At 44.2% G+C, this 26587-nt stretch overlaps 1 protein-coding gene across 29 annotated transcripts; it reads right to left on the bottom strand.

The window, feature by feature from the left end:
* Window positions 1-942: 942 nt before the first annotated feature.
* LOC123052681 (uncharacterized) lies at window positions 943-4705 on the bottom strand. Of its 29 annotated transcripts, none has more exons than XR_006424957.1 (7): window positions 4174-4705; window positions 3405-3696; window positions 3174-3321; window positions 2831-2915; window positions 2101-2282; window positions 1433-1609; window positions 943-1280 (listed from the first exon to the last, which is right to left on the bottom strand). XR_006424957.1 is itself a non-coding variant. In XM_044475980.1 (6 exons), exons 2-6 carry the CDS (start codon window positions 3686-3688, stop codon window positions 1079-1081), a joined length of 732 nt encoding a protein of 243 aa, XP_044331915.1. In that variant the 5' UTR covers window positions 3689-3696; window positions 4174-4705; the 3' UTR covers window positions 943-1078. The 29 variants fall into 29 exon arrangements, 2 of the variants coding, with proteins under 2 accessions (XP_044331915.1, XP_044331918.1); XR_006424964.1 differs by having other exon boundaries at window positions 2101-2272; XR_006424959.1 differs by having other exon boundaries at window positions 3227-3321.
* Window positions 4706-26587: the final 21882 nt, after the last annotated feature.

The raw sequence follows: 26587 nt of genomic DNA, 5'->3' as shown, positions 1-26587 counted from the left end.
ATTTCCTTTTTTAATAAAACTTTAATATTTCATATAAAATGTAACACCATTTGAAGAATAGTTAACACTTTTATGAAAATTGGAACATACTCTATAAAATAAAAAAAGAAATTAAAGAATGTATTTCTGTCGTATATTTCGAAATGGTTTTTGTAGTGAGAAGTGTTTTTTGGTAATTTTTAAGTGTTTTGAAAAATGAACATATTCTTTTGAAATATTTTTAAAGTATTTTTGTGTTAGTTTTTTGGGCATTTTTGCTTGGTAATTTTTACAGATAGTTGGTTGTTTTGTTGGGAAGTGTTTTTTTACTATTTGGGCTTGCCTAAACAAAATAGTTAACGTACACAGAAGGACCCATGAACTCATCTTCGTACCGCTGCGACCCCTAAAAAAAACTCTTCTTACTGCTGCACCATGAGGGCTCTTCCTTATCTTTCCCCACTTTCCACTACTCCCTTGTGTGCCGCCACCGCCCACTGTCTCCTCCCAGCGGCGAAAGCCTCGGCGCAGGCGAGCGTCGCTGTGCCACTTCCCTCTCATCCTCTTGCACGGGCAGCACGTCATCTCCACCGCTGTCGCCGCCGTACAAATGCTCGTGCGTTGCACAGGGCGAAACATATCTCAACGTCTTCCTACTAAAAGAGCATTGTGCACCCTTGTACTAAAAGAACACTACGCAACAGTGGTTGATTCAATCTCTGAAACCTAGCTGCCCAAATCTACCTAGTTGATCTTGTTTACTAATTCAACAACAGGTAGTTGTAGCTTAATTTTCATTCGGTCTCAATGGGTTAGTTCAAGCAGTATTTTCCATATAAAATGAAGTTATACATCATTACGATAAATGTTCTGTTATTTCTCTGATAAGATAAAAATGAAGCATTACTGTATGTCTAAGAAAATATTTACATGCAGCTATAAAAGGTTTTGGCGCTTCCGAAGTGAAAACTTTATTGTGTACTTGTATTCGAAAACAGTGGAAACATAAGTTTCTTGTGAGAATTAGCACAGACATTTGCTTGGCAACTTGAACAAATCTCAGGCTTTGCATATTAAGCTGCACCAATGGTACTAAATATTATAAAACACAATGCCAAAGGAAATAGTACCTAGGCACCGAATTAAAATGAGTTAGCAGATCATCCATGAGAACAGACCAAGGTAGGTCATGGAAGGCAATGCATTGGGTATTATTGACCTTCTGAAACTCTAGTGCATATATGCTGAATGTCAAATCGTTGTGTACAAACTGTAATTTGCTTGCTCCTGAGTCCTGACTCCTTGGAAGATAAATGCGACATAAAATTGATTACCCAGCAATATTAAAATCAAGACTCATAGGTCCCAGCAAATTACGATGCTAGAAGAAAAAAAACTAAAACTCCAAAGCAACTGAAATTAGAATGTAAGGACATATAGTGTTCATGGATACCTCTTTTGGTTGGTCTCCCCACATCGAGGATAAGTAGTAGTAAACAATCTTAAGAAGGGCTTCATTTTTTCCATAATAAGGCATCCCTTGGTGAGCCTCCCCTTTCCACCGGTAGGTTGGAAGAGCATAGTTTTGCAGCCAGAGCATACCACCAAAGTCTGATAGTGGCTGAACACACTGTGATAAAAAAATGGTAAGTTGATTTTCACATTAGTAACAATCAAATGTTATGTTGTCTAGAAGGTGTGAAGCAACACCAATGATCACATCCTAAAGTAGTCCTCAAAAATCAATAGTGGACATCTACGTTCATAGTCATACGTGTAGTAGAATTTTTCATTGAATTAGCATGCCTTTGCTAAAAAGATGTTAATCATCCATGTGACCATGTCTATGCAGCATACATGTATATATTTAGTGAGCGTAATAGACTGAGTCCAATAGGCATGAAACACCGCAGCAATTCTCTCTCTTTTATTCCGGGGAAGAAACTACACTAACTCTAAATTGAACTCTTTGAACTTCATCTTTCTTTCATAGCAAAGCCCCAAAAGGTAAAGAAGAATTAGCCAAACATTCAAAAAGTCCGTAAATATAATAGTTAGATGAGAATAAACAGATGAAGTAGCAATGATCAATAATAAACAATCTGGTGGGGAATGAATTACTCCTACTGAATTTGCTGAGGTGCAGCACAGTGACTTTGCAACAGCAGCCCACATGGAGGCGATCTGCGGCAATGCTGCTCATATTGGCCAGTGTCAGCCTCTGCTCGACTACTCCGGCAAGGATGTCCTGCTGAACCCCCAGACTCCTTGCTGGCCCATGCCACCTTCATGCCTGATAAAACCTATCATAAAACATACATTGGTGATCCTAAAAGATTACCAAGAGATGCTGATTGGAGTGCCGTAATGCCGACAGCCATGGTGTGTAGAGGCATTTTTTACGTTTTTTCATACAGAATAAAATCCAGTAAAATATGTGCTTAAATAACAACTTTTTGGCATCAGAGGCTTGTATGTAGTTCTATGACTAATTAAGTAGCGTGTGTTGCATCGGGAGAACACATGCAAGTATCCATGCACCGTGCTATTGAAGAACACACTTCAAATCACCGATCGAGATGTTCCTAGTTGCCGCACTTGGAAGCTTAATCCCCTTCATTAATCTCCTTCTTTCGCTTCTACGCTCATGCTTTTTGCAAGTTCGTACATCCTCAGTCAAGGAGCCGAAACATGGTTAGTGCTCTCATATGTTTTGAATTTTTACTGAATTCAATAATCTAAATCTTATAACATTTATTGATGACAGGAGAAACTAAAATTTTCTTAGTCCACACATTCATCAAAGCAATTAAAGTGAAATGTAACATTCGAACTATACAAGATCGCTTACAGTGGTGCAGATACTTCCAGATATGATTGTGATCCAATAAATTGATTTTGTTTCGTATATTATACCATGGGAAAAGTGCATAAACCTGGCAATGAAGCAAAAGATAATAGAGTTTACACTGAAGATTATCAACAAAAAAATTATAACTCGTAAATAGATTTAATCAATGATGAATAAGTGATTCTCTTTTCTTTTTGATTAGAGGGTTCACTATAGAGAAATTTATTTTCTGTTGGAATCTTTCCGACATTGTTAGCGACAATCGTCACACACATTTTAAGAAAAGCAGATGAAAGTAATAACACAACATGTGGTGGCATACAGTGTATTCTATCAAGCTTACAGTGTCAGGGAAAAATGATAAAGTTCCTTGTTGGTTTTAAGTAACGGAGGGACCTGACAATACAACTCAAAAGCCTTCAGGACGTCAACAACATTCTTGAGGTTTCCATAGTTACTACCAAGTGAAGCCAACCTAGGATCTGTCTTTCCTGAAGGTTCATGTCAGTCAAACGGATACATTTCACTCATTAAACACAAATATTTGTGCACACTTCAGATTAAGCAAACATACAGCTTTAGGGCCGCAAACTAATTTGCCAAGGTAAGGCTAATCTCCTGCAAGGCTGCAACCTCCCACACTTTGACGTCCTCCTCGACAACTCATGCGGTCATGCCATGAATTTATCAACACCATTCAGTAGTTCACCGTTGAATACAAAGAAGGGAGACTAAATCTCGCCACCTGAACAATAAATTTATTTACCTCTGTTTTTCGCACTGAGCAGCAGTTGCACAAACTCTTTTTTCCTTCCTAATCGACTCCCCGTCTCCACCGCCGCCGCCTTGTCCTTCCATCTAACAACCTGAACCAAGAACCTCCAGTAAGCCATCTGAATATGTATTTTTTTCATTCGCTAGCAAATTTAATTTTTTTCTACCTCATCATTTGCAATGCTTGATGGTGTTTTTTTGTCTAAATCATTTTTGAAACTACACTACAACAAATTATCCTTCCAACTCCACACAATCAACCCGCTCTGGATAAGTTAGACAATTGTGCCATGATTTATGTAGATTGATTTTCTTTTCAAATCACATTGTCCCTTTCAGTCCATTCCTGAATTTAGTGGCCACACAAATTTATATATTGCTTCTGAGTTCAGGACGGGAGCAGTAGAGATATATTATCCTCCAAACACTGAGCAAAACTGCAGCACAACATATTGGCAGCAGTAGCAAAGTAGCCGCAGCAGCATGGCACGGCAAAGAGTACGGAAGCAGGAACGTCATGCAGAAAACAGTAAGGAAGTAACAACATTACAGGGTAGCAGCATGCGCACCTTGTCCATATTCGCGCGTGAGGCGAGCGTTAGGCAGGAGTGAGAGCAGCCACCTCCCCGCGGCCCTAATTGGCGGAGGGAGGCGGGCGGGCGCTGATCTCGTGGCCTGGCGGCTCACCTTGTCCTGCGCGCTGGCCTTGGCCTCGTCCTCCGCCGCCGCCGCCTCGTCGTGGTCGTCGCCCTCGGAGAAGGCGAGCGGGGTGTCCGGGCTGGCGATGCCCTCGCTCATATCGTCATCGGCCGCGGGCTTCTCGGCCGGCGGTGCCGCCAGGGCCTTCCTCGGCCGGCGTCGGCCCCACGAGGGGATCTCCGGCCGCGCCAGCTGCTGCTGGCGGCTGCTGACCCGCATGATGGATGGCAGATCCGCGAGAACAGCGACCACCTTCAGCTCGCGCTCGCCGAACTCCTCCTCCCACACGGTCCGCTCTCGGCCGCCGCTGCCGTCTTGGATCTGGTCGAGTGAGCGAGGGATTGGGTGGGGTTGTGCGGGCGAGGCGAGAGCAGGGGAGGAGGCAGAGGATTGGTTTGGTCGTTTTGGTTTAACATAGTTTTTTTTTTGTAAAATGAAACATTTTCTCAGAAATCCACTTACGAAAGGACTGCGGGTTGAATAGCAGAAACTGCAGGGACTTTTTTGAAAAAAATGCGCGACGGTGAACCCGGCAAACTGGCCCGTGCTTTGCAACGGGAGAAAAGAAATCCTTATCACCAAAAATATTTTTGCAAAGGAAAATTCGCCGCACATTCTTCTCCGTGGAGCAATAATCTTTCTCAAATATGTCTATGTGTTGCGATAGCAAACATGCCCATGCGTTGGAACGGGAGAACAATAAATAATCAGTAACATGATCAAGCAGAGTGAGTGAACAGAAATACAACAATTGTATCATTTTAGGAAACTTCTCTGTCATCTATAAACATGATCAAGCACTCAACATGCATAAATAGGTTGTCTAATAGAGCGAAGCACAACAAAGGGAATTCAGTTCACAAGACCTTTGAAAGAGAATGTTTAATTTATGAATTTTTCTTGATAAGGAGGAGGATCTAAAGCTTGATATCACATGAAAGGTTAAATTCATGTGTGTGACTGCTGCTCTACAGCTCTCTATATCTCACTTTAAAGGTACGACACCCAAACCAAATATAAACATGTGAAAGTTCAGCCAAACCAAGAAGGAATAGTGTGCAAGGACAAATAAGTTATTGACAACACCTTGCAGTCCAGTGGTGGAATTTAAAGAATTATCTAAACCATTTGAATGAAAAACCGATGTACTAAATAGTTGAGGGCTTGACGGTGCCCACAGGCCATTACACTATGATGGTTGCTAGATAATTGACACAAATGAAACACGACATATGACAAAATACAGCTAAACCATTGGACCTTCAAACAGAGTAGATAAAATGCACTCATCTATATTTTGGAAAAAGTTATATGCACCAACTTTATCTAGAGATGGGGAAACTACAGCTAAATGTTAACGAAATGTGATAAGTCCGTAGTACGTACAAGAAAATAACTGCTTTAGTTAATGGCATATGTTGTGCTTTAATGCAGGCCCTAGTCGGGTCTGACTCCACCAATATTTAGTTGTTGCTTTTCCACTTACTGTGCAAGTAGTAGCAAGGGGTTGTTGTTCACTAAGAAATAGCTTATTGCTCCCCGAAAAAAATAGCTTATTGCTTTCAGATGAGGCCTCTTGAAATCATACTGTCGAAATATCATTAACAATAAAAAAATGATGGCATGTGTGATCTCGATAGTGGACTAAATGATCATATGGACAACTCAACATTGAGTGTGAATTGATCTGCTTGTCTTAAACAGTAAAGCTACAGGGAATGCAGGTATGTAAGCCTTCTGTATGAGATGGGCAGATTAACCATGTGCATATGTTAACTTAAGTTCCCGCTGGGACTTCTATTGACCTGGAGTTCATAATACAAATTATTTTAATATTTTTCGAAAATGGTAGGTGTACTGAACAAACCTGTAACTTTGATGTCAGTATAGGTAGGCATTTTAACAAACATGTGATTGGCAGGTGTACTGAACAAACCTGTAACTTTGATGTCAGTTTATTCCCCACATGAAAATGGCCACCATCAAATAATAAACCATTGTGACCTGATGTTCTAATAAAGAACATTTTCTATGAGATGAAGTGATGAACTCACGGAAGGGAAGAGGGAGATTAGCAATATACAGTATGGAGTAATATGTAAGAGAAACAATACTTGAGCTTACCATGGAGTATGCATATAAGCAGAGGTTGTTTCCACTACGTCGGCCATAGCCGGCAATGGCAATTACGATCTAATTAATCATCAGAGCACACAAAAACTTGATGCCGGTGTTTCAAGCCCAGAGGCGGGGCATGGTAGAACGGAGGAGAACGTCATGCCGCTACTCTTCACCCTTGTTGCAGAACAGGGAGGAGGAGGCCGAGGAAGCGGCTGACGACGCACTTGTGACCAGTGGGGGGCTACACGCTACACTTGACACTCACCACCAAACCCAGCCGGTCTTGGTGCAGTGGATGGCACGACAAGGAGGTAGGGCTGTCAGATTGGAATCGAGGCAGAGTGTGTGTGGGGGGGGGGTGGAGAGGAATATGTTCCCGTGGATCCAGTAGGCGCCGCCACGTTGTCATGTCCTGGCGCTGCAGAGTGCGGCCCGGTGACGGCACAATGCCCTCTTCAGAGAAATCCCAGTTGTGATCCAGAGAAATTTGAGGAGAGCTCGCTCCTCCCCAAGATCAACACATATAGCACCCAGTTGTGATCCAGAGAAATTTGAGGAGAGCTCGCTCCTCCCCAAGATCAACACATATAGCGCTACCCTTCGACGGCGTGTTGCTGGCCTGTACGCATGGAGGAGGAATCGGCAGGCGTTCGTGTTTCATGAGACAACAGGGGTCGGTTTTAGATGTTGAGGCCTGGCTGAAGCAACACAGTCGAGCGTGACTTGCGTGGCCGGTGGAGATGGTCGACGCCTGTGGTATTGCGACAAGGCGTGGTGATCAAGGAAGAAAGTGGGGAAGAAGCTATGCGAGCGCCGTTCGCCACCGGCTACGCTTTGGCGACATTTCGTTGACTCGACCGCGGCGCCGCGGGAACTGAAATTATCTCCTACAGACGATCGGCAATAAAGCAATAGAAGGCGCGCGTGGACGCTGATGATGGTGCCTGTGGTACGGGCGCAGTGGAGGAAAAGGTATCCCGACGACATGGGCCTCGTTGGCTTGGCTTCGGCCGTTGCTGCCGTCGGCCTCGGCGAGGTCATGTACCCAGATGACTTTTGTGGGATCGTCCTCGTCTTACGCCTCCTCATCCGACCGCTTGATCTGGTGCTTCTCCACAGCTTATTTATGAAGAGGCTAGGCAAGGCAATAGGGGATTCAGAGTTTGACTCCACGTAAGAGAGACCTGGTCAGTATGCATATATAAATTATTAGGTAAAGATTCCTACACAGTCATGAGTCAGATGAGAGTCCTGATGGTTTACGTCTAGCTCTTGGAACGAGGATTCTTGCGTTCGAGGTCCAGCAACCCATCAGCGCATCATGGAAGGCCACATGTATTGCGGGTTGATTTTAAAAAATGTCAGGGTTTTTTTTGACAAAAAGTGCGCGACGGTGAACCCGAAAAGTCAATCCGTGCTTTATTATTAGGGAAAGATTAGGGACAGACTAAGAAAATTGCCCGTGCGTTGCAACGGAAGAAAATAGCATCCCTACATTATCCTTCCTTCAACTAAAGTAACATAGCTCGCAAGGCATGAGAATCAGGTTGTGCAGATGTGGTAGACATGAAACATTTTTTTTAATTCTCGAGTGCGGAAGTTCGTCGGCTTGTTTTTGAGCGCCCTCATATTGAGTTGGCGCCTAGGTGATGTAATCTTTAATGGGGTCCAGTTAACATGAAAACCGTTGAAGAGGAGGTAAATATGTGCCACAAAGAGATAATTATTTTTCAAAGGCCTTTGAAAAAACAGAGAAATTGACAGTATTTTCATGGCTTGATTTTCTAAGGCGCAACTCTGAAATATTCTTTCACCGAGCAGTTTCGTGTTGTTGATGGACCCTACCCAACTTAGGCAGATGAATCATCCACCTCGTCTTGACCTAGACCTTCCTGCCTATTTTAATAGTATGGATGTATATATCTTTCCTTCCCTAGACTCATTTTCCTTCCTTCCTTAGCCGACTTATTGAGGTGGTTGATAAGGTGTAATTCTAAGACGTATATATGTTGGTGCTTTCAGTTGTAAGGGGGCGAGGTGGTACTATTGAATAAGAAAAGTAAACGTCTTGACTACACATCCGTTGATATGGCTTAGTTGGTAGGTGTGTATGGTATGGTCCGAGAGATCGCGAGTTCAATTCCTGAGGCAAGTAAATTTATTATTTTGCCAAAATATCCGACCAGGCCCACCTTGGCCCATGCGGGGATGCACAAAATAAGCTATGTGCGGCCCATGCGGGGAATTTTGGTTACGCACGGCCCATACATATGGTGATCCAGCCGTACGTGACCAAATAGGATAGACGGACGAACGAAGACGGACAAAAATTAAGGACTAACCAATTAGTACCACCTCGCGTATATGTTTTTTATTTAAACTGAAAGCGTAAATTCACGAGAAAAAAACGTATTGTGACGGTGAACCCGACAAAGTCAATCCGTGCTTTATTATTAGGGAAAGATTAGGGAAAGATTAGTCTTCAAGTCGTAGGAGTCCAGGTTTGATACAACTTTGTGCCGGTGTGCACTATTTATAAGGCCATCCGACCATGTATCGGGGAGGGTATTATTTATTGCATGATGTTTCGGTGGCCAAGTTCTGTGTATTTTTGTTGAGAATCCATCTAGGGTTTGTGTTCATGGCGAGGAGATTAGATGGGCCACCCTCTAATTTGCTGCCGATTCTTGTTGAATCGCCCATCCACTTCTTCTTCCTATGGATGTACGTGTAATTCTGGCTGGTTTGCATCTACACGATTGTAAGCGTGCTGTTTTTTTCTCCTGTTGTTTGTTGTACACTGGAGATTGGACTTGGAATTGCTAAGTTTGTACTGTGAAAGATTTGGGACAAGCATTCGCGCCATCGATTTTCTGTCGACGGTCGCATCAAGTGGTATTCAGAGCAAGGTTGATCACGATACAATTTTTTCTTGCTATTTGATTCAACTGTTTGAAAGATGGTGAACTTGCAGCATGACAAATCTGATCATGAGGAGGTCGATGAGCTTCCAAAGGGTTTGGAGATAAGTGATGATTTGCGTATCCATCTGATGGCGATCAAGGAAGCCAACAAGAAGCTTGGGACAAAGGTTGAGGAATTGCCTGCAAATATTGTAGGCGTTGAGGACAGGTTGAACGAGCATTCGACTGCCAGTGACCAACAGCGAACTGATAGTCTACAGGTGATGACTGAGAGTCTTAATCGAATCACCGCAACAGTTCAGCGCCTTCAGACGAGAGATGTGGCACCCCGACAGTCCCGCTCACCACGACAACGACGATCATGGTGATGTTGGAAATATGCCCTAGAGGCAATAATAAAGTGGTTATTATTATATTTCCTTGTTCATTATAATTGTCTATTGTTCATGCTATAATTGTATTAATCGGAAACCGTAATAGATGTGTGAATACATAGACCACATCATGTCCCTAGTAAGCCTCTAGTTGACTAGCTCGTTGATCAATAGATGGTTGTGGTTTCCTAACCATGGACATTGGATGTTGTTGATAATGGGATCACATCATTAGGAGAATGATGATGGACAAGACCCAATCCTAAGCATAGCACAAGATCGTGTAGTTCGTTTGCTAGAGCTTTTCTAATGTCAAGTATCATTTCCTTAGACCATGAGATTGTGCAACTCCCAGATGCCGTAGGAATTCTTTGGGTGTATCAAACATCACAACGTAACTGGGTGGCTATAAAGGTGCACTACAGGTATCTCCGAAAGTGTCTGTTGGGTTGGCACGAATCGAGACTGGGATTTGTCACTCCATATGACGGAGAGGTATCTCTGGGCCCACTCGGAAATGCATCATCATAATGAGCTCAATGTGACCAAGGAGTTAGCCACGGGATCATGCGTTACAGAACGAGTAAATAGACTTGCCGGTAACGAGATTGAACGAGGTATGGGGATACCAACGATCGAATCTCGGGCAAATAACATACTGATGGACAAAGGGAATTGTATACGGGATTGATTGAATCCCCGACATCGTGGTTCATCCGATGAGATCATCGTGGAACATGTGGGAGCCAACATCAGTATCCAGATCCCGATGTTGGTTATTGACCGGAGAGATGTCTCGGTCATGTATGCATGGTTCCCGAACCCGTAGGGTCTACAGACTTAAGGTTCAGTGACGCTAGAGTTGTTATGGGAAATTGTATGTGGTTACCGAAGGTTGTTCGGAGTCCCGGATGAGATCCCGGACATCACGAGGAGTTCCGGATTGGTCCGGAGGTGAAGATTTATATATGGGAAGTCCAGTTTCAGTCGCCGGAATGGTTTCGGGGGTTATCGGTATTGTACCGGGACCACCAAAAGGTGTCCGGTGGTCCACCGCGTGGGGCCACCTGTTCCGGAGGACTTAATGGGCTGAATACGGGAGGGAACTAGCCCCCTAGTGGGTTGGTGCGCCCCCCAAGGGCCCAAGGTGCCTAGGGTTGGAAACCCTAGGGGGAGGGGGCGCCTCCCACCTGCTTGGGGGGCAAGTCTCCCCCTCTTGGACACCGCCCCCCTCTAGATGTATCTAGGGGGCGGACCCCCTCTCCCCTTCACCCTATAAATAGAGGGGGGTGGGAGGGCAGCCGCACCCTTCCCCTGGCGCAGCCGTCCCCCTCTCCAACACCTCCTCCTCCGTAGTGCTTGGCGAAGCCTTGCCGGAGAACCACGAGCTCCACCACCACCACGTCGTCGTGCTGCCGGAGTTCTCCCTCAACTTCTCCTCTCCCCTTGCTGGATCAAGAAGGAGGAGACGTCCCCGGGCTGTACGTGTGTTGAACGCGGAGGCGCCGTCCGTTCGGCGCTTTGATCGGAACTTCCGCAATTTGAATCGCTGCGAGTACGACTCCATCAACCGCATTCTTGTAACGCTTCCGCTTAGCGATCTTCAAGGGTATGAAGATGCACTCCCTCTCTCTCGTTGCTAGCATTTCCTAGATTGATCTTGGTGACACGTAGGAAAATTTTGAATTATTACTACGTTCCCCAACAGTGGCATCATGAGCTAGGTCTATGCGTAGATTCTATGCACGAGTAGAACACAAGTAGTTGTGGGCGATGATTTGTTCAATTTGCTTACCGTTACTAGTCTTATCTTGATTCGGCGGAATTTTGGGATGAAGCGGCCCGGACCGACCTTACACGTACGCTTACGTGAGACAGGTTCCACCGATTGACATGCACTTGATGCATAAGGTGGCTAGCGGGTGTCTGTCTCTCCCACTTTAGTCGGATCAGATTCGATGAAGAGGGTCCTTATGAAGGGTAAATAGCAATTGGCATATCACCGTTGTGGCTTTTGCATAGGTAAGAAACGTTCTTGCTAGAAACCCATAGCAGCCACGTAAAACATGCAATAACAATTAGAGGACGTCTAACTTATTTTTGCAGGGTATGCTATGTGATGTGGCCAAAAGGATGTGATGAATGATATATGTGATGTATGAGATTGATCATGTTCTTGTGATAGGAATCACAACTTGGATGTCGATGAGTATGACAACCGGCAGGAGCCATAGGAGTTGTCTTAATTTATTGTATGACCTGCGAGTCAATGTAAACGCCATGTAATGACTTTACTTTATTGCTAACTGATAGCCATAGTAGCAGAATAATAGTTGGCGAGACAACTTCATGAAGACACGATGATGGAGATCATGGTGTCATGCCGGTGACGAAGGTGATCATGCTGCAGCTCAAAGATGGAGATCAAAAGCGCAAGATGATATTGGCCATATCATGTTACTTTATGATTTGCATGTGATGTTTGTCATGTTTACATCTTATTTTATTAGAACGATGGTAGCATAAATAAGATGATCCCTCACTAAAATTTCAAGAAATGTGTTCCCCCTAACTATTCACCGTTGCGAAGGTTCATTGTTTTGAAGCACCACGTGATGATCAGGTGTGATAGTTTCTAACGTTCGCATACAACGGGTGTAAGCCAGATTTACACATGCGAAACACTTGGTTGACTTGACGAGCCTAGCATGTACAGACTGAAGGAAATATGCCCTAGAGGCAATAATAAAGTTGTTATTTATATTTCCTTATATCATGATAAATGTTTATTATTCATGCTAGAATTGTATTAAACAGAAACTTAGTACATGTGTGAATATATAGACAAACAGAGTGTGACTAGTATGCCTCTACTTAACTAGCTCGTTGAATCAAAGATGGTTAAGTTTCATAACCATGGACACGAGTTGTCATTTGATTAACAGGATCACATCATTAGAGAATGATGTGATTGACTTGACCCATTTTGTTAGCTTAGCATTTGATCGTTTAGTATGTTGCTATTGCTTTCTCCATGACTTATACATGTTCCTATGACTATGAGATTATGCAACTCCCGAATACCGGAGGAACACTTTGTGTGCTACCAAACATCACAACGTAACTGGGTGATTGTAAAGGTGCTCTATAGGTGTCTCCGATGGTACTTGTTGAGTTGGCATAGATCAAGATTAGGATTTGTCACTCCGATTGTTGGAGAGGTATCTCTGGGCCCTCTCGGTAATGCACATCACTATAAGCCTTGCAAGCAATGTGACTAATGAGTTAGTTGCGGGATGATGCATTACAGAACGAGTAAAGAGACTTGCCGGTAACGATATTGAACTAGGTATTGAGATACCGACGATCGAATCTCGGGCAAGTAACATACCGATGACAAAGGGAACAACGTATGTTGTTATGCGGTTTGACCGATAAAGATCTTCGTAGAATATGTAGGAGCCAATATGATCATCCAGGTTCCGCTATTGGTTATTGACCGGAGACGTGTCTCGGTCATGTCTACATAGTTCTCGAACCCGTAGGGTCCGCACGCTTAACGTTCGGTGACGATCGGTATTATGAGTTTATGTGTTTTGATATACCGAAGATAGTTCGGAGTCCCGGATGTGATCACGGACATGACGAGGAGTCTCGAAATGGTCGAGACATAAAGATTGATATACTGGACGACTATATTCGGACACCGGATGAGTTCTGGGGGTCACCGGATATTTATCGGAGTGCCGGGGGGTTATCGGAACCCCCGGGGGAAGTATTGGGCCTTAGTGGGCCTTAGGGGAGAGAGAGGGTAGCAGCCCAGGAGGTGGCGCGCCCCCTCCCAAGGGGGGTCCGAATTGGACTAGGGGAGGGGGGCGCGGCCCCTCTTTCCCTCTCCCTCTCCGTCTCTTTCCTTCCCCCTTCCTCCTCCTAGTTGAACTAGGAAAGGGGGAGTCCTACTCCTACTAGGAGGAGGACTCCTCCCCCTCCTTGGCACGCCCCAAGGCCGGCCGGCCTCCCCCTTGCTCCTTTATATACGGGGGCAGGGGGGCACCATAGAGACACACAATTTGATTGTTTCAAGCCGTGTGCGGTGCCCCCCTCCACCATAATCCACCTCGGTCATATCGTCATAGTGCTTAGGCGAAGCCCTGGCGCCGGTAGCTTCATCATCACCGTCATCACGCCGTCGTGCTGACGAAGCTCTCCCTCGAAGCTCTACTGGATCGTGAGTTCGCGGGACGTCACCGAGCTGAACGTGTGCAGATCGCGGAGGTGTCGTACGTTCGGTACTAGGATCGGTCGATCGTAAAGACGTACGACTACATCAACCACGTTGTCATAACGCTTCCGCTTACGGTCTACGAGGGTACGTGGACAACACTCTCCCCTCTCGTTGCTATGCATCACCATGATCTTGCGTGTGCGTAGGATTTTTTTTTGAAATTACTACGTTCCCCAACACAAACATGGCCTCGGAACATGAGAGACCGAAAGTTCGAACATGAGTCGTATAGTAGATGCGATCAACATGGAGATGTTCACCGTTGATGACTAGTCCGTCTCACGTGATGATCGGACACGGCCTAGTCGATTCGGGTCATGTATCACTTAGATGACTAGAGGGATGTCTATCTGAGTGGGAGTTCATTAAATAATTTGATTAGATGAACTTAATTATCATGAACTTAGTCTAAAAGTTGTATTTACAATCTATCTTGTAGATCAAATGGCCCACGCTAATGTTGCCCTCAACTTCAACGCGTTCCTAGAGAAAACCAAGCTGAAAGACGATGGTAGCAACTATACGGACTGGGTCCGTAACTTGAGGATCGTCCTCATAGCTGCCAAGAAAGCATATGTCCTTGAAGCACCGCTAGGTGACGCACCAATTTTTCCAGCAACTGTAGACGTTATGAATGCCTAGCAGTCGCGTAGTGATGATCACTCCCTGGTTCAGTGCGGCATGCTTTACAGCTTAGAACCGGGGCTCCAAAAGCGTTTTGAGCAACACGGAGCATATGCGATGTTCCAAGAGCTGAAAATGGTTTTCCAAGCTCATGCCCGGGTTGAGGGATATGAAGTCTCCGATAAGTTCAACAGTTGTAAGATGGAGGAAAACAATTCTGTCAGTGAGCATATACTCAAAATGTCTGGGTTGCACAACCGCTTGTCTCAGCTGGGAGTTAATCTTCCAGATGACTCGGTCATTGACAGGATCCTCCAGTTGCTTCCACCTAGCTACAAGAGCTCTGTGATGAACTACAATATGCAAGAGATGGAGAAGTCCATTCCTGAGTTATATTCAATGCTGAAATCAGCGGAGGTGGAGATCAAAAAGGAACATCAAGTGTTGATGGTAAATAAGACCACTAGTTTCAAGAAAGGCAAGGGTAAGAAGAAATTCAAGAAGGACGACAAGGGAGTTGCCGGGAAGAAACCAAAGAATGGACCCAAGCCTGAGACTCAGTGCTTTTATTGCAAGGGAAATGGTCACTGGAAGCGGAACTGCCCCAAGTACTTAGCGGATAAGAAGGCCGGCAATGCCAAAGGTATGTATGATATACATGTTATTGATGTGTACCTTACCAGCACTCGTAGTAGCTCCTGGGTATTTGATACCGGTGCGGTTGCTCATATTTTTAACTCAAAACAGGAGCTGCGGAATAAGCAGAGACTGGCGAAGGACGAGGTGACGATGCGCGTCGGGAATGGTTCCAAGGTCGATGTGATTGCCGTCGGCACGCTACCTCTACATCTACCTTCGGGATTAGTTTTAATCCTCAATAATTGTTATTTAGTGCCAGCTTTGAGCATGAACATTGTATCAGGATCTCGTTTAATGCGAGATGGCTAATCATTTAAATCCGAGAATAATGGTTGTTCTATTTATATGAGAGATATGTTTTATGGTCATGCCCCGCTGGTCAATGGTTCATTTTTATTGAATCTCGAATGTGATGTTACACATATTCATAGTGTGAATGCCAAAAGATGTAAGGTTGATAATGATAGTCCCACATACTTGTGGCACTACCGCCTTGGTCACATTGGTGTCAAACGCTTGAAGAAACTCCATGCAGATGGACTTTTGGAGTCTCTTGATTGTGAATCATTTGACACGTGCGAACCATGCCTCATGGGCAAAATGACTAAGGCTCCGTTCTCTAGAACAATGGAGCGAGCAACCAACTTGTTGGAAATGATACATATTGATGTATGTGGTCCAATGAGCGTTGAGGCTCGCGGTGGCTATCGTTATGTTCTCACCCTCACTGATGACTTAAGTAGATATGAGTATGTCTACTTAATGAAACACAAGTCTGAGACCTTTGAAAAGTTTAAGGAATTTCAGAGCAAGGTAGAGAATCAACGTGACATGAAAATAAAGTTCTTACGATCAGATCGTGGAGCAGAATACTCGAGTCACGAGTTTGGCACACACTTAAGGAAATGTGGAATTGTTTCACAACTCATGCCGCCTGGAACACCTCAGCGTAATGGTGTGTCCGAATGTCGTAATCGCACTCTATTGGATATGGTGCGATCTATGATGTCTCTTACCGATTTACCGCTATCATTTTGGGGTTATGCTTTAGAGACTGCCGCATTCACTTTAAATAGGGCTCCATCGAAATCCGTTGAGACGACACCATATTAATTATGGTTTGGGAAGAAACCTAAGCTATCGTTTCTGAAAGTTTGGGGATGCGATGCTTACGTCAAGAAACTTCAACCTGAAAAGCTCGAACCCAAATCGGAAAAATGCATCTTCATAGGATACCCTAAGGAAACTATTGCGTATACCTTCTACCTCAGATCTGAAGGCAAGATCTTTGTTGCCAAAAATGGATCCTTTCTGGAGAAAGAGTTTCTCTCGAAAGAAGTAAGAGGGAGGAAAGTGGAACTTGATGAGGTACCCCCTCTTGAACCGGAGAGTAGCGCAGCACAAGAAAATGTTTCTGTGGTGCCTGCACCGACTAGAGAGGACGTTAATGATGATGATCATGAAACTTCGGATCAAGTTGCTACTGAACTTCGTAGGTTCACGGGGACACATTCCGCACCAGAGTGGTACGACAACCCTGTCCTGGAAATCATGTTGGTAGATAACGGTGAACCTTCGAACTATGAAGAAGCGATGGCGGGCCCGGATTCCAACAAATGGCTTGAAGCCATGAAATCCGAGATAGGATCCATGTATGAAAGCAAAGTATGGACTTTGACAGACTTGCCCGATGATCGGCAAGCCATAGAGAATAATAAGATCTTTAAGAAGAAGACTGACGCAGATGGTAATGTGACCGCCTATAAGGCTCGACTTGTCGCTAAGGGTTACCGACAGGTTCAAGGGGTTGACTACGATGAGACCTTCTCACCCGTAGCGAAGCTGAAGTCCGTCCGAATCATGTTAGCAATTGCCACATTCTATGATTATGAAATCTGGCGAATGGACATCAAAACGGCATTCCTTAACGGTTTCCTTAAGGAAGAGTTGTATATGATGCAGTTGGAAGGTTTTGTCGATCCTAAGAATTCTGACAAAGTATGCAAGCTCCAGCGCTCCATCTATGGGCTGGTGCAAGCATCTCGGAGTTGGAACATTCGCTTTGATGAAATGATCAAAGCGTTTGGGTTCATACAGACTTATGGAGAAGCCTGTATTTACAAGAAAGTGAGTGGGAGCTCTGTAGCATTTCTCATATTATATGTGGATGACATACTATTGATGGGAAATGATATAAAACTTTTGGAAAACGTAAAGGCCTACTCGAATAAGCGTTTTTCAATGAAGGACCTTGGAGAAGCTGCTTACATATTAGGCATCAAGATCTATAGAGATAGATCGAGACGCCTGATTGGTCTTTCACAAAGCACATACCTTGACAAGATATTGAAGAAGTTCAATACGGATCAGTCCAAGAAGGGGTTCTTGCCTGTATTGCAAGGTATGAGATTGAGCACAGCTCAATGCCCGACCTCGGCAGAAGATAGAGAAAAGATGAGTGTCATCCCCTATGCCTCAGCCATAGGCTCTATTATGTATGCCATGCTGTGTACCAGACCTGATGTGAACCTTGCCGTAAGTTTGGTAGGGAGGTACCAAAGTGATCCCGGAATGGAACACTGACAGCGGTCAAGAATATCCTGAAGTACCTGAAAAGGACTAAGGATATGTTTCTCGTTTCTGGAGGTGATGAAGAGCATGTCGTAAAGGATTACTTCGATGCTAGCTTCGACACAGATCTGGATGACTCCAAGTCACAAACCGGATACGTGTACATTTTGAATGGTGGGGCAGACAGCTGGTGCAGTTGCAAGCAAAGCATCATGGCGGGATCTACATGTGAAGCGGAGTACATAACTGCTTCAGAAGCAGCTCAGAAAGGAGTATAGATGAAGGAGTTTATCACCGACCTAGGAGTGATTCCCAATGCGTCGGGCCTGATGACTCTCTTCTGTGACAATACTGGAGCTATTGCCCTTGCTAAGGAGCCCAGGTTTCACAAGAAGACCAGGCACATCAAGCGTCGTTTTAACTCCATTCGTGAATATATTCAAGATGGAGACATAGATATTTGTAAAGTACATACGGATCTGAATGTCGCAGATCCGTTGACTAAACCTCTTCCACGAGCAAAACATGATCAACACCAGAACTCTATGGGTGTTCGATTCATCACAATGTAACTAGATTATTGACTCTAGTGCAAGTGGGAGACTGATGGAAATTTGCCTTAGAGGCAACAATAAAGTGGTTATTATTATATTTCCTTGTTCATGATAATTGTCTATTGTTCATGCTATAATTATATTAATCGGAAACCGTAATACATGTGTGAATACATAGACCACAACATGTCCCTAGTAAGCCTCTAGTTGACTAGCTCGTTGATCTATAGATGGTTGTGGTTTCCTAACCATGGACATTGGATGTCGTTGATAACGGGATCACATCATTAGGAGAATGATGTGATGGACAAGACCCAATCCTAAGCATAGCACAAGATCGTGTAGTTCGTTTGCTAGAGCTTTTCTAATGTCAAGTATCATTTCCTTAGACCATGAGATTGTGCAACTCCCGGATGCCGTAGGAATGCTTTGGGTGTGTCAAACGTCACAACGTAACTGGGTGGCTATAAAGGTGCACTACATGTATCTCCAAAAGTATCTATTGGGTTGGCACGAATCAAGACTGCGATTTGTCACTCCATATGACGGAGAGGTATCTCTGGGCCCACTCAGTAATGCATCATCATAATGAGCTCAATGTGACTAAGGAGTTAGCCACCAGATCATGCATTATGGTACGAGTAAAGAGACTTGCCGGTAACGAGATTGAACGAGGTATGGGGATACCGACGATCGAATCTCGGGCAAGTAACATACCGATGGACAAAGGGAATTGTCTACGGGATTGATTGAATCCCCGACATCGTGGTTCATCCGATGAGATCATCGTGGAACATGTGGGAGCCAACATCGGTATCCAGATCCCGATGTTGGTTATTGACCGGAGAGATGTCTCGGTCATGTCTGCATGGTTCTCGAACCCGTACGGTCTACACACTTAAGGTTCAGTGACGCTAGAGTTGTTATGGGAAATTGTATGTGGTTACCGAAGGTTGTTCAGAGTCCCGGATGATATCCCGGGCGTTACGAGGAGTTCCGGAATGGTCCGGAGGTGAAGATTTATATATGGGAAGTCCAGTTTCAGCCACCGGAATGGTTTCGGGGGTTATCGGTATTGTACCGGGACCACCGAAAGGTGTCCGGGGGTCCATCGGGTGGGGCCACCTGCTACAGAGGACTTAATGGGCTGAATACGGGAGGGAACCAACCCCCTAGTGGGCTGGTGCGCCCCCAAGGGCACAAGGCGCCTAGGGTTGGAAACCCTAGGGGGAGTGGGCGCCTCCCACCTGATTGGGGGGCAAGTCTCCCCCTCCTGGCCGCCGCCTCCCTCTAGATGCATCTAGGGGGCCCGGCCCCCTCTCCCCTTAACCCTATAAATAGAGGGGGGGGTGGGAGGGCAGCCGCACCCTTCCCCTTGCGCAACCCTCCCCCTCTCTAACACCTCCTCCTCCTCCGTAGTGCTTGGCGAAGCCCTGCCGGAGAACCACGAGCTCCACCACCACCACGCTGTCGTGGTGCCAGAGTTCTCTCTCAACTTCTCCTCTTCCCTTGCTGGATCAAGAAGGAGGAGACGTCCCGGTCTGTATGTGTGTTGAATGCGGAGGCGCCGTCCGTTCGGCGCTTGGATCGGATCTTCCGCGATTTGAATCGCCGCGAGTACGACTCCATCAACCGCGTTCTTGTAACGCTTCCGCTTAGCGATCTTCAAGGGTATGAAGGTGCACTCCCTCTCTCTCGTTGCAAGAATTCCTAGATTGATCTTGGTGACACGTAGGAAAATTTTGAATTATTACTACGTTACCCAACAGGTGATTTTTCTGAGGATTCTGATGCCCGTGGAGGCTTACCTCACCGACCACGACATGATATTGGGGCTCACCGCCATGCTGGGCGGCGCCGTGACTATGGCGGCAATGGTGCCCAGGAGGATGATGATTTGGGCCGAATCAAGATAACCATACCTGAATTCTCTAGACGTTGTGCTGACCCGAAGAAATATTTGGAGTGGGAGATGCGCGTAAATCAGATTTTTGACTGTCACAACTACTCTGAAGAGAAGATGGTTCGTGTTGCATCTATGAAATTTACAGAGTGTGCTCTTGTATGGTGGGATAATAAGAACCGTACTCACGAGCGACCAACAACATGGGATGACATGAAGCGAATCATGAGGGAACGTTTTGTGCCTGCTTACTACACTCGCCAGCTTCATAGTAGACTGCATCATGTAGTGCAAGGTACGAAATCAGTTGATGAGTACTACAAGGAGATGCAAGTTTTGATGATCCGTACAGTTGTGCGTGAGTCTGCGGAGGCGACCATGGTACGTTTCTTTGAGGGGTTAGAAGAAAATATTCTCGACCGTGTTGATTTAATGCAATATAATGATATTCATGAGTTGCTTCATCAAGCGGATCATGCTGAACGTTGGGTATTGGAGAAGCAAGTTTCAGAGACTCATTCAACTTGCAACAGTGGGCGACGTGGTTCTTCTCCTATTGATGGTGGGTTTAGTGCTAAACTGACCCCTTCTTATAAGCCGGGAAGCATTGAACAGAGCAAAGTGGCGGCTGCGCCAAAGGAGGTTTCTCAGGTTTCATCTAGTGCGACGTCATCACATCACCGTAATATTATTTGCCACAAGTGTGGAGGACATGGACACATGAAGCATGAATGTTCCAATCAACGAAGGGTTCTACTTGTTGATGTGGAATATATTTGAGAATCTGAAGATGAGACGCCTAAGTTAGAGGATGGAATCGAAAGAGGTCATGGTGATACTATATTATGTTATCCTCAAGATGATCCTGATATGGAGAGTTTGCGAGCACCTAAGGTCCAGCGAGATGACAAGATCATTGTTGAACAAGGACAATGGCAGAGTATTTTTCAAACTGCATGTACTATCAAGGGAGAAGTTTGAAAACTGATAATTGATGGTGGCAGTGCTAGCAACATGATTAGCAAGGATGTGGTGGAGTCTCTTCTGTTGCCAACATGGGAGCACCCAAGACCATACTATATGAAGTGGATAAATGATGTTGGCAAAGTGAAGGTAACTCACGGGTTGAAGGTTCCTTTTTCTGTTGATGGCTATGTTGATAAATGCGACGTTATGCCACTACATGTTTGTCACCTTATTTTGGGGCGTCCGGGGCAGCATAATGTTAACACTCTTCATCATGGACGAACAAACGAGTACACTTTTATGCATAAGGGTGAATTCTATTCTGTTCTTACCAAGGATGCAAAGAATATAAAGTGTACCGTTGAGGTGTTCAAGAAAAAATCTGCAAGGTATAGGTTGAAACTGAGGACGGTTTCCTTTCAACGAAGGGAGGATGATGTGACCCCAAATGCCGTCGTTAAAAATATTGTTAGTAAGGTGAACCAGAGAAATACCGAAAAGTATATAGTTCCTACCAGACGCTATGAGAAAAAGAAGCAAGCTACTGATGTACATTGCAGCAAGACCATAACACATATTTCCATTGGACATGTTCCTGTCCAACTTGTTGCACCGGAGGATGTCCAGCCACGTTTCAGAACTCCATCCAGGCAAACACATCTACGTGAGCATTCAAGGGAGCAGTCCTAGCTTGTTTTGGCCTTTTGTGATCAGCTTGCCGTATTTTTAAATTAGTTAATAGTGATTAGTTTGTTAAGATAGGAGAGAGAGAGTTTTCTTTCTAGTCCAAATCGGTTTGTTTCAGTTAGTACTAGTACCATACGTGCATGTACCAGTACGTGTCTAGCAAGCTTTTGAGTCCAATTAGTTCTCAAGTCGTAGGAGTTCAGGTTTGGTACAACTTTGCGCCGGCGTGCACTATTTATAAGGCCATCTGACTGTGTATCGGGAAGGGTATTTTTTATTGCGTGAATTAAACCAGAAAATCGCCATGTTCCGGCGGCCAAGTTCTGCGTATTTTTGTTGAGAATTCATCTAGGGTTTGTGTTCTTGACAGGGAGATTAGACGGGCCACCCTCTAATTTGCTGCCGATTCTTGTTGAATCACCCACGCACTTCTTCTGCCTGAGGATGTACGTGTAGTTCTGGCTGGTTTGCATCTACACGATTGTAAGCGTGCTGTTTTTCTCTCCTGTTGTTTGGTATACACTGGAGATTGGACTTGGAGTTGCTGAGTTTGTACTGTGGACGATTTGGGAAAAGCATTCACGCCATTGATTTTCTGTCGACGGTCGCACCATTTTTCAATAGAGGTCTTGTTGCTGAATTTTTTCCAACATTTGTAACAGAAATTCACCATGTTGCGTCATGGCCTCGAGTAGAAGCTCGGGCTGGCTAGGAAAGGGAGGAGGGGTGTTGCGTATGCGATGATGGTGGCCAACAACGGGAGGGCGATGGAGTTTGGGCAGCCACTGTAGCTCACAACAGTGCATGAGGTGGTGGAGGCGATGGAGCAAGAGGTTGGAGCAACATAGCTAGGCGACGGCGGTCGGAGAGAAGCTCTGCCATGCGCGCTCGAGCACCCATGGCCACTGGTCACGAGTGGATACGGGGAGGCGGGGAGAGGACTTGGAGAGGAAAAATCAATTTGGGGGGGGGGGATGTGTCGAGAGGAAGGCAGATGCCTCGAGGAGATAAGGTTGTGTATGTGGTTGTCCATGGGACGCGTGGCACAACGCTTGTAGGTACGTACTGTGTTGCGCTCATCCATTTTGCAACACGGTCAATGTTGCAAAACATAAGTGCGGTGTGGAGGGTGTTGTGTGACAAGATCAAGTGTTGGTCGGATTGTTGCATACAAGGTCGACGCGCACAAACGATCCGTTGGTTGACCGGAGACATTTCCAAGGTTGTTTCGCTTCACTTCGTAGAGGAAAAGCTATTGGTAAACTATTATTGTTGCTCCTTCTACTTGAACAAAAAAAATAGACTTGAACTATGTAGTGCAAAAAAAAGGAAAATAATTTCTTTACAACTGAAACTATCTCTGGAGTTCATGTAAGTAAGCAGGAAACTACCACTCGAGCATAAAAAATCCATTGGGAAACTCCACGAAACAACATAAAAACAGATTTCTCATTGACATGGATAAAACTTCACGAAATACTTTCCAATGGAACTCTTTCTTCTAGTTGAAACTGTTTCTTGGTAGTAGAGTTTTGCTTACAGTTGAAAAATTATTAGCGATGTAAGCCTGGAGAATAAAAGAAAAGGAGGGTAAGTTGGGAAAGATAGTTCTTATTTGTGTCACAAAAGATCATCCTCATTTTTATCATAATTGTTCACTCTCTGTTGTTATTTAGTAGAAAGGCTGCAAACCTAGAAGTTACCTGAACTCATGCATTGATGAAGTACAGACTAATAGCCCTGAAAGGACCACTTGATAGAGGCGAGGGTCCCGATCTTTCAACAAGATGATAACTATCGATTTGATGGAGAACGACTTGTACAATCCCACTATAAACATGCACGACGTTGCGCCTTAGTAATCGCTAAACCAATCTCCTGAGGTTACGATGCCGAAGCACGATCAGCATAACCACGAAGGTCTATCCTTGCATGCAATAAAAGAACAAGCAAGAAGCAAGAATTTGATAAAACAATGTGAATATTGTGAATATAGATGAACTATTGATAAAAGTGGGGATCGAAAAGTGGTCTTGGCCTGGTCGTTGGACACAAACGAAGTACACAAAGTTGTTGCAATGGCTAACTTTTAACTAATTAAAATCCAAGTCTAAATGATGAATTGAGGGCTATTTTTATAGGGGAAAGGAGATGGGATTTCGTCCACCCTTGGCAAGGTGGGATTAAAACACCTCCTAAGTCGTTTCCCCTACAATATAGACTCTAAAAATGGCCTACAAAGTAGTATTTCAAAATTACATGGGTCTGACACAAAAATAAGGTGGCGCAGAACCAATAATAAACTATGGACGAAATTTATCAAAGGCCATCTTGTATATTTTGTTCATCTTCTTGTATGTCATCAGGGTGACTTCAAAGTGCGGAAATCACCACTAAAAACTCTGTTCTTATTCCCTTAGCACGCACCATCATCTACATGCTTGATCATGCTCCAATGTTCATCCTTCTTGTCATTCTAGTCCCTTCAACTTTAAGCAACACAAATGTATCTAATTTAGGCAGCGTCACATTCTCATGAACATTAGAAACATTACCAAGAAACGAAAGTATCTGATAATTTTATTGGTGTGTGCGTGCTCTAGTAATTGGTACAGTAGGTATAACGGAACGGGTTGTGGGTGTAACTGTGGTAGCCATGTCCTCATCAACATGAATATTCAAAAACCCTGATGTGGAAATGCAATTATAGGAAATTATTTGCACCTTTTAATTCATAGAACAAAGTGAAAGAACTAATATTTCCCACATGTATGTGGAGGAATGAATAGTATAAAAACAAGTGTAAGAACTAGAATTACTCACATGTTTCTGGGGGACTGAAGTTACCAATGACGGATGTATTTCATTGTCCTTGCAAGTGACAATCCCAAACAAAAATTTCTTGCGGAGAGCTTGTAGATCGTCCTTCAGAATTAATAATTGCGATTTTTTCGCTGTTGCTTCCTTGGTTATGTTTGAGACAATGCATAAGAAGTAGGTGCCTCCTTTCAAATTTTAGGTACTTACATTGGAGGAACCGTCCATTCCAAGACCTTTGTAGCTGCTAATATATTGAAGAATCAAAAATCCTGGGTCATAGCTGAAATTTACAATGGTAACAGACTGGGTGAATTACAGAGTGTTTAACTGTTGTGAGGCATATGAGGACAAGAAAGAGTTGCATGAAATTGCACCTAAAATTAACCTTGGGTACTATAGAAATCTTTTCAAAGTTTCTTATATTCCGTGAAGTACATGTTTGGTATGTAGCAACAAACAAATCCTTGAAGTTGTAAATTACTGCACCAATCGTTGGTAAAAATGTATCACCGCTATAATAAGGTTCATAAGATCAAAGCATTTGGTTGTGAAGTTAGCACCAATTAAGATCCATTGTTTTTCCTTGAAGGCAACCATTTTTACCTACAATTATGTAGAAAGGAAAAAAGTTATAAAAAGGAAACTCTATTCTAATCAAATTCTAGATTATCTATTTGATAACTGGCCTTACCAAGGAAGCATTAAATGAGTTTAAGCCAACATTACTTTCCAGTAAGATATGTCGGCTTGAAGGATCTGCATGGTTCAACATCGGGTTCATTAGTTTCTCTTGAATATTTGTTTTTCATATATTGCCCAGAGTTAGTGAACAAGATTATTTTGAAATGAAAAAAGTACCGAGGAAGGAAACATAAAATAAGTGTTGACCATGCACTCTATGCTAATGATACGCCTCCAATGTATCTACTTTTCCAAACACTTTTGATCTTGTTTTGGACTCTAATTTGCATGATTTGAATGAAACTAACCCAGACTAACACGGTTTTCAGGAGAACTACCTTCGTGTTTTTGTGCAAAAATAAAAGTTCTCAAAATTGCATGAAACTTAGCGGATATTTTTTATTGAATATATAAAGAATACTGGAGCAACCACGTGCCAGAGGGGGGCCACCAGCTGCCCAGAAGGCAGGGGCGCCTATCCCCCAAGGCGCGCCCTACTGCCTTGTGGGGCCAAGCGACCACCGTATGACCTAATTCCACCTCCATAAGTACCGTCTTCCCGAGAAAAATAGGAGAAGAAGTTTCATTGTGTTTTACGATAAGGAGCGCCGCCACCTCCCGTTCTTCATTGGGAGGCCTGATTTGGAGTTTGTTCGGGGCTCCGGAGGGGGCAATTCATTGCCGTCATCATCATCGACCCGTCTTCATCGACAACCTCATGGTGCTCACCACTTGGAGTGAGTAATTCCATCGTAGGCATATTGGAGGTAGATGAAAGTGGATGAGATTGATCATCTAATCGAGTCAATTTGTTAGGGCTTGATCCCTAATATCCACTATGTTCTGAGATTGATGTTGCTATGACTTTGCTATGCTTAATGCCTGTCATTAGGGCCCGAGTGCCATGATTTCAGATCTGAACCCTTCATGTTTTCTTGAATATATTTGAGTTCTTGATCCTATATACAAGTTATATGCAACTGTTATTGTTCTGAACAGCAAACCCCAAGGTGACTATAATTGGGATACTCTCCGGGGATGACTGTAATTTGAGGAGTTCATGTATGTTGTGTGCTAATGCTTTGTTCTGGTTCTCTATTAAAAGGAGGCCTTAATTAACCTTAGATTTCCATTA

This window comes from Triticum aestivum, chromosome 2D, assembly GCF_018294505.1.
Source record: "Triticum aestivum cultivar Chinese Spring chromosome 2D, IWGSC CS RefSeq v2.1, whole genome shotgun sequence".
Lineage (NCBI taxonomy): Eukaryota > Viridiplantae > Streptophyta > Magnoliopsida > Poales > Poaceae > Triticum > Triticum aestivum.
Note: the sequence above shows the minus strand (reverse complement) of the source record. Positions and strands in the feature narration are given on the sequence as shown.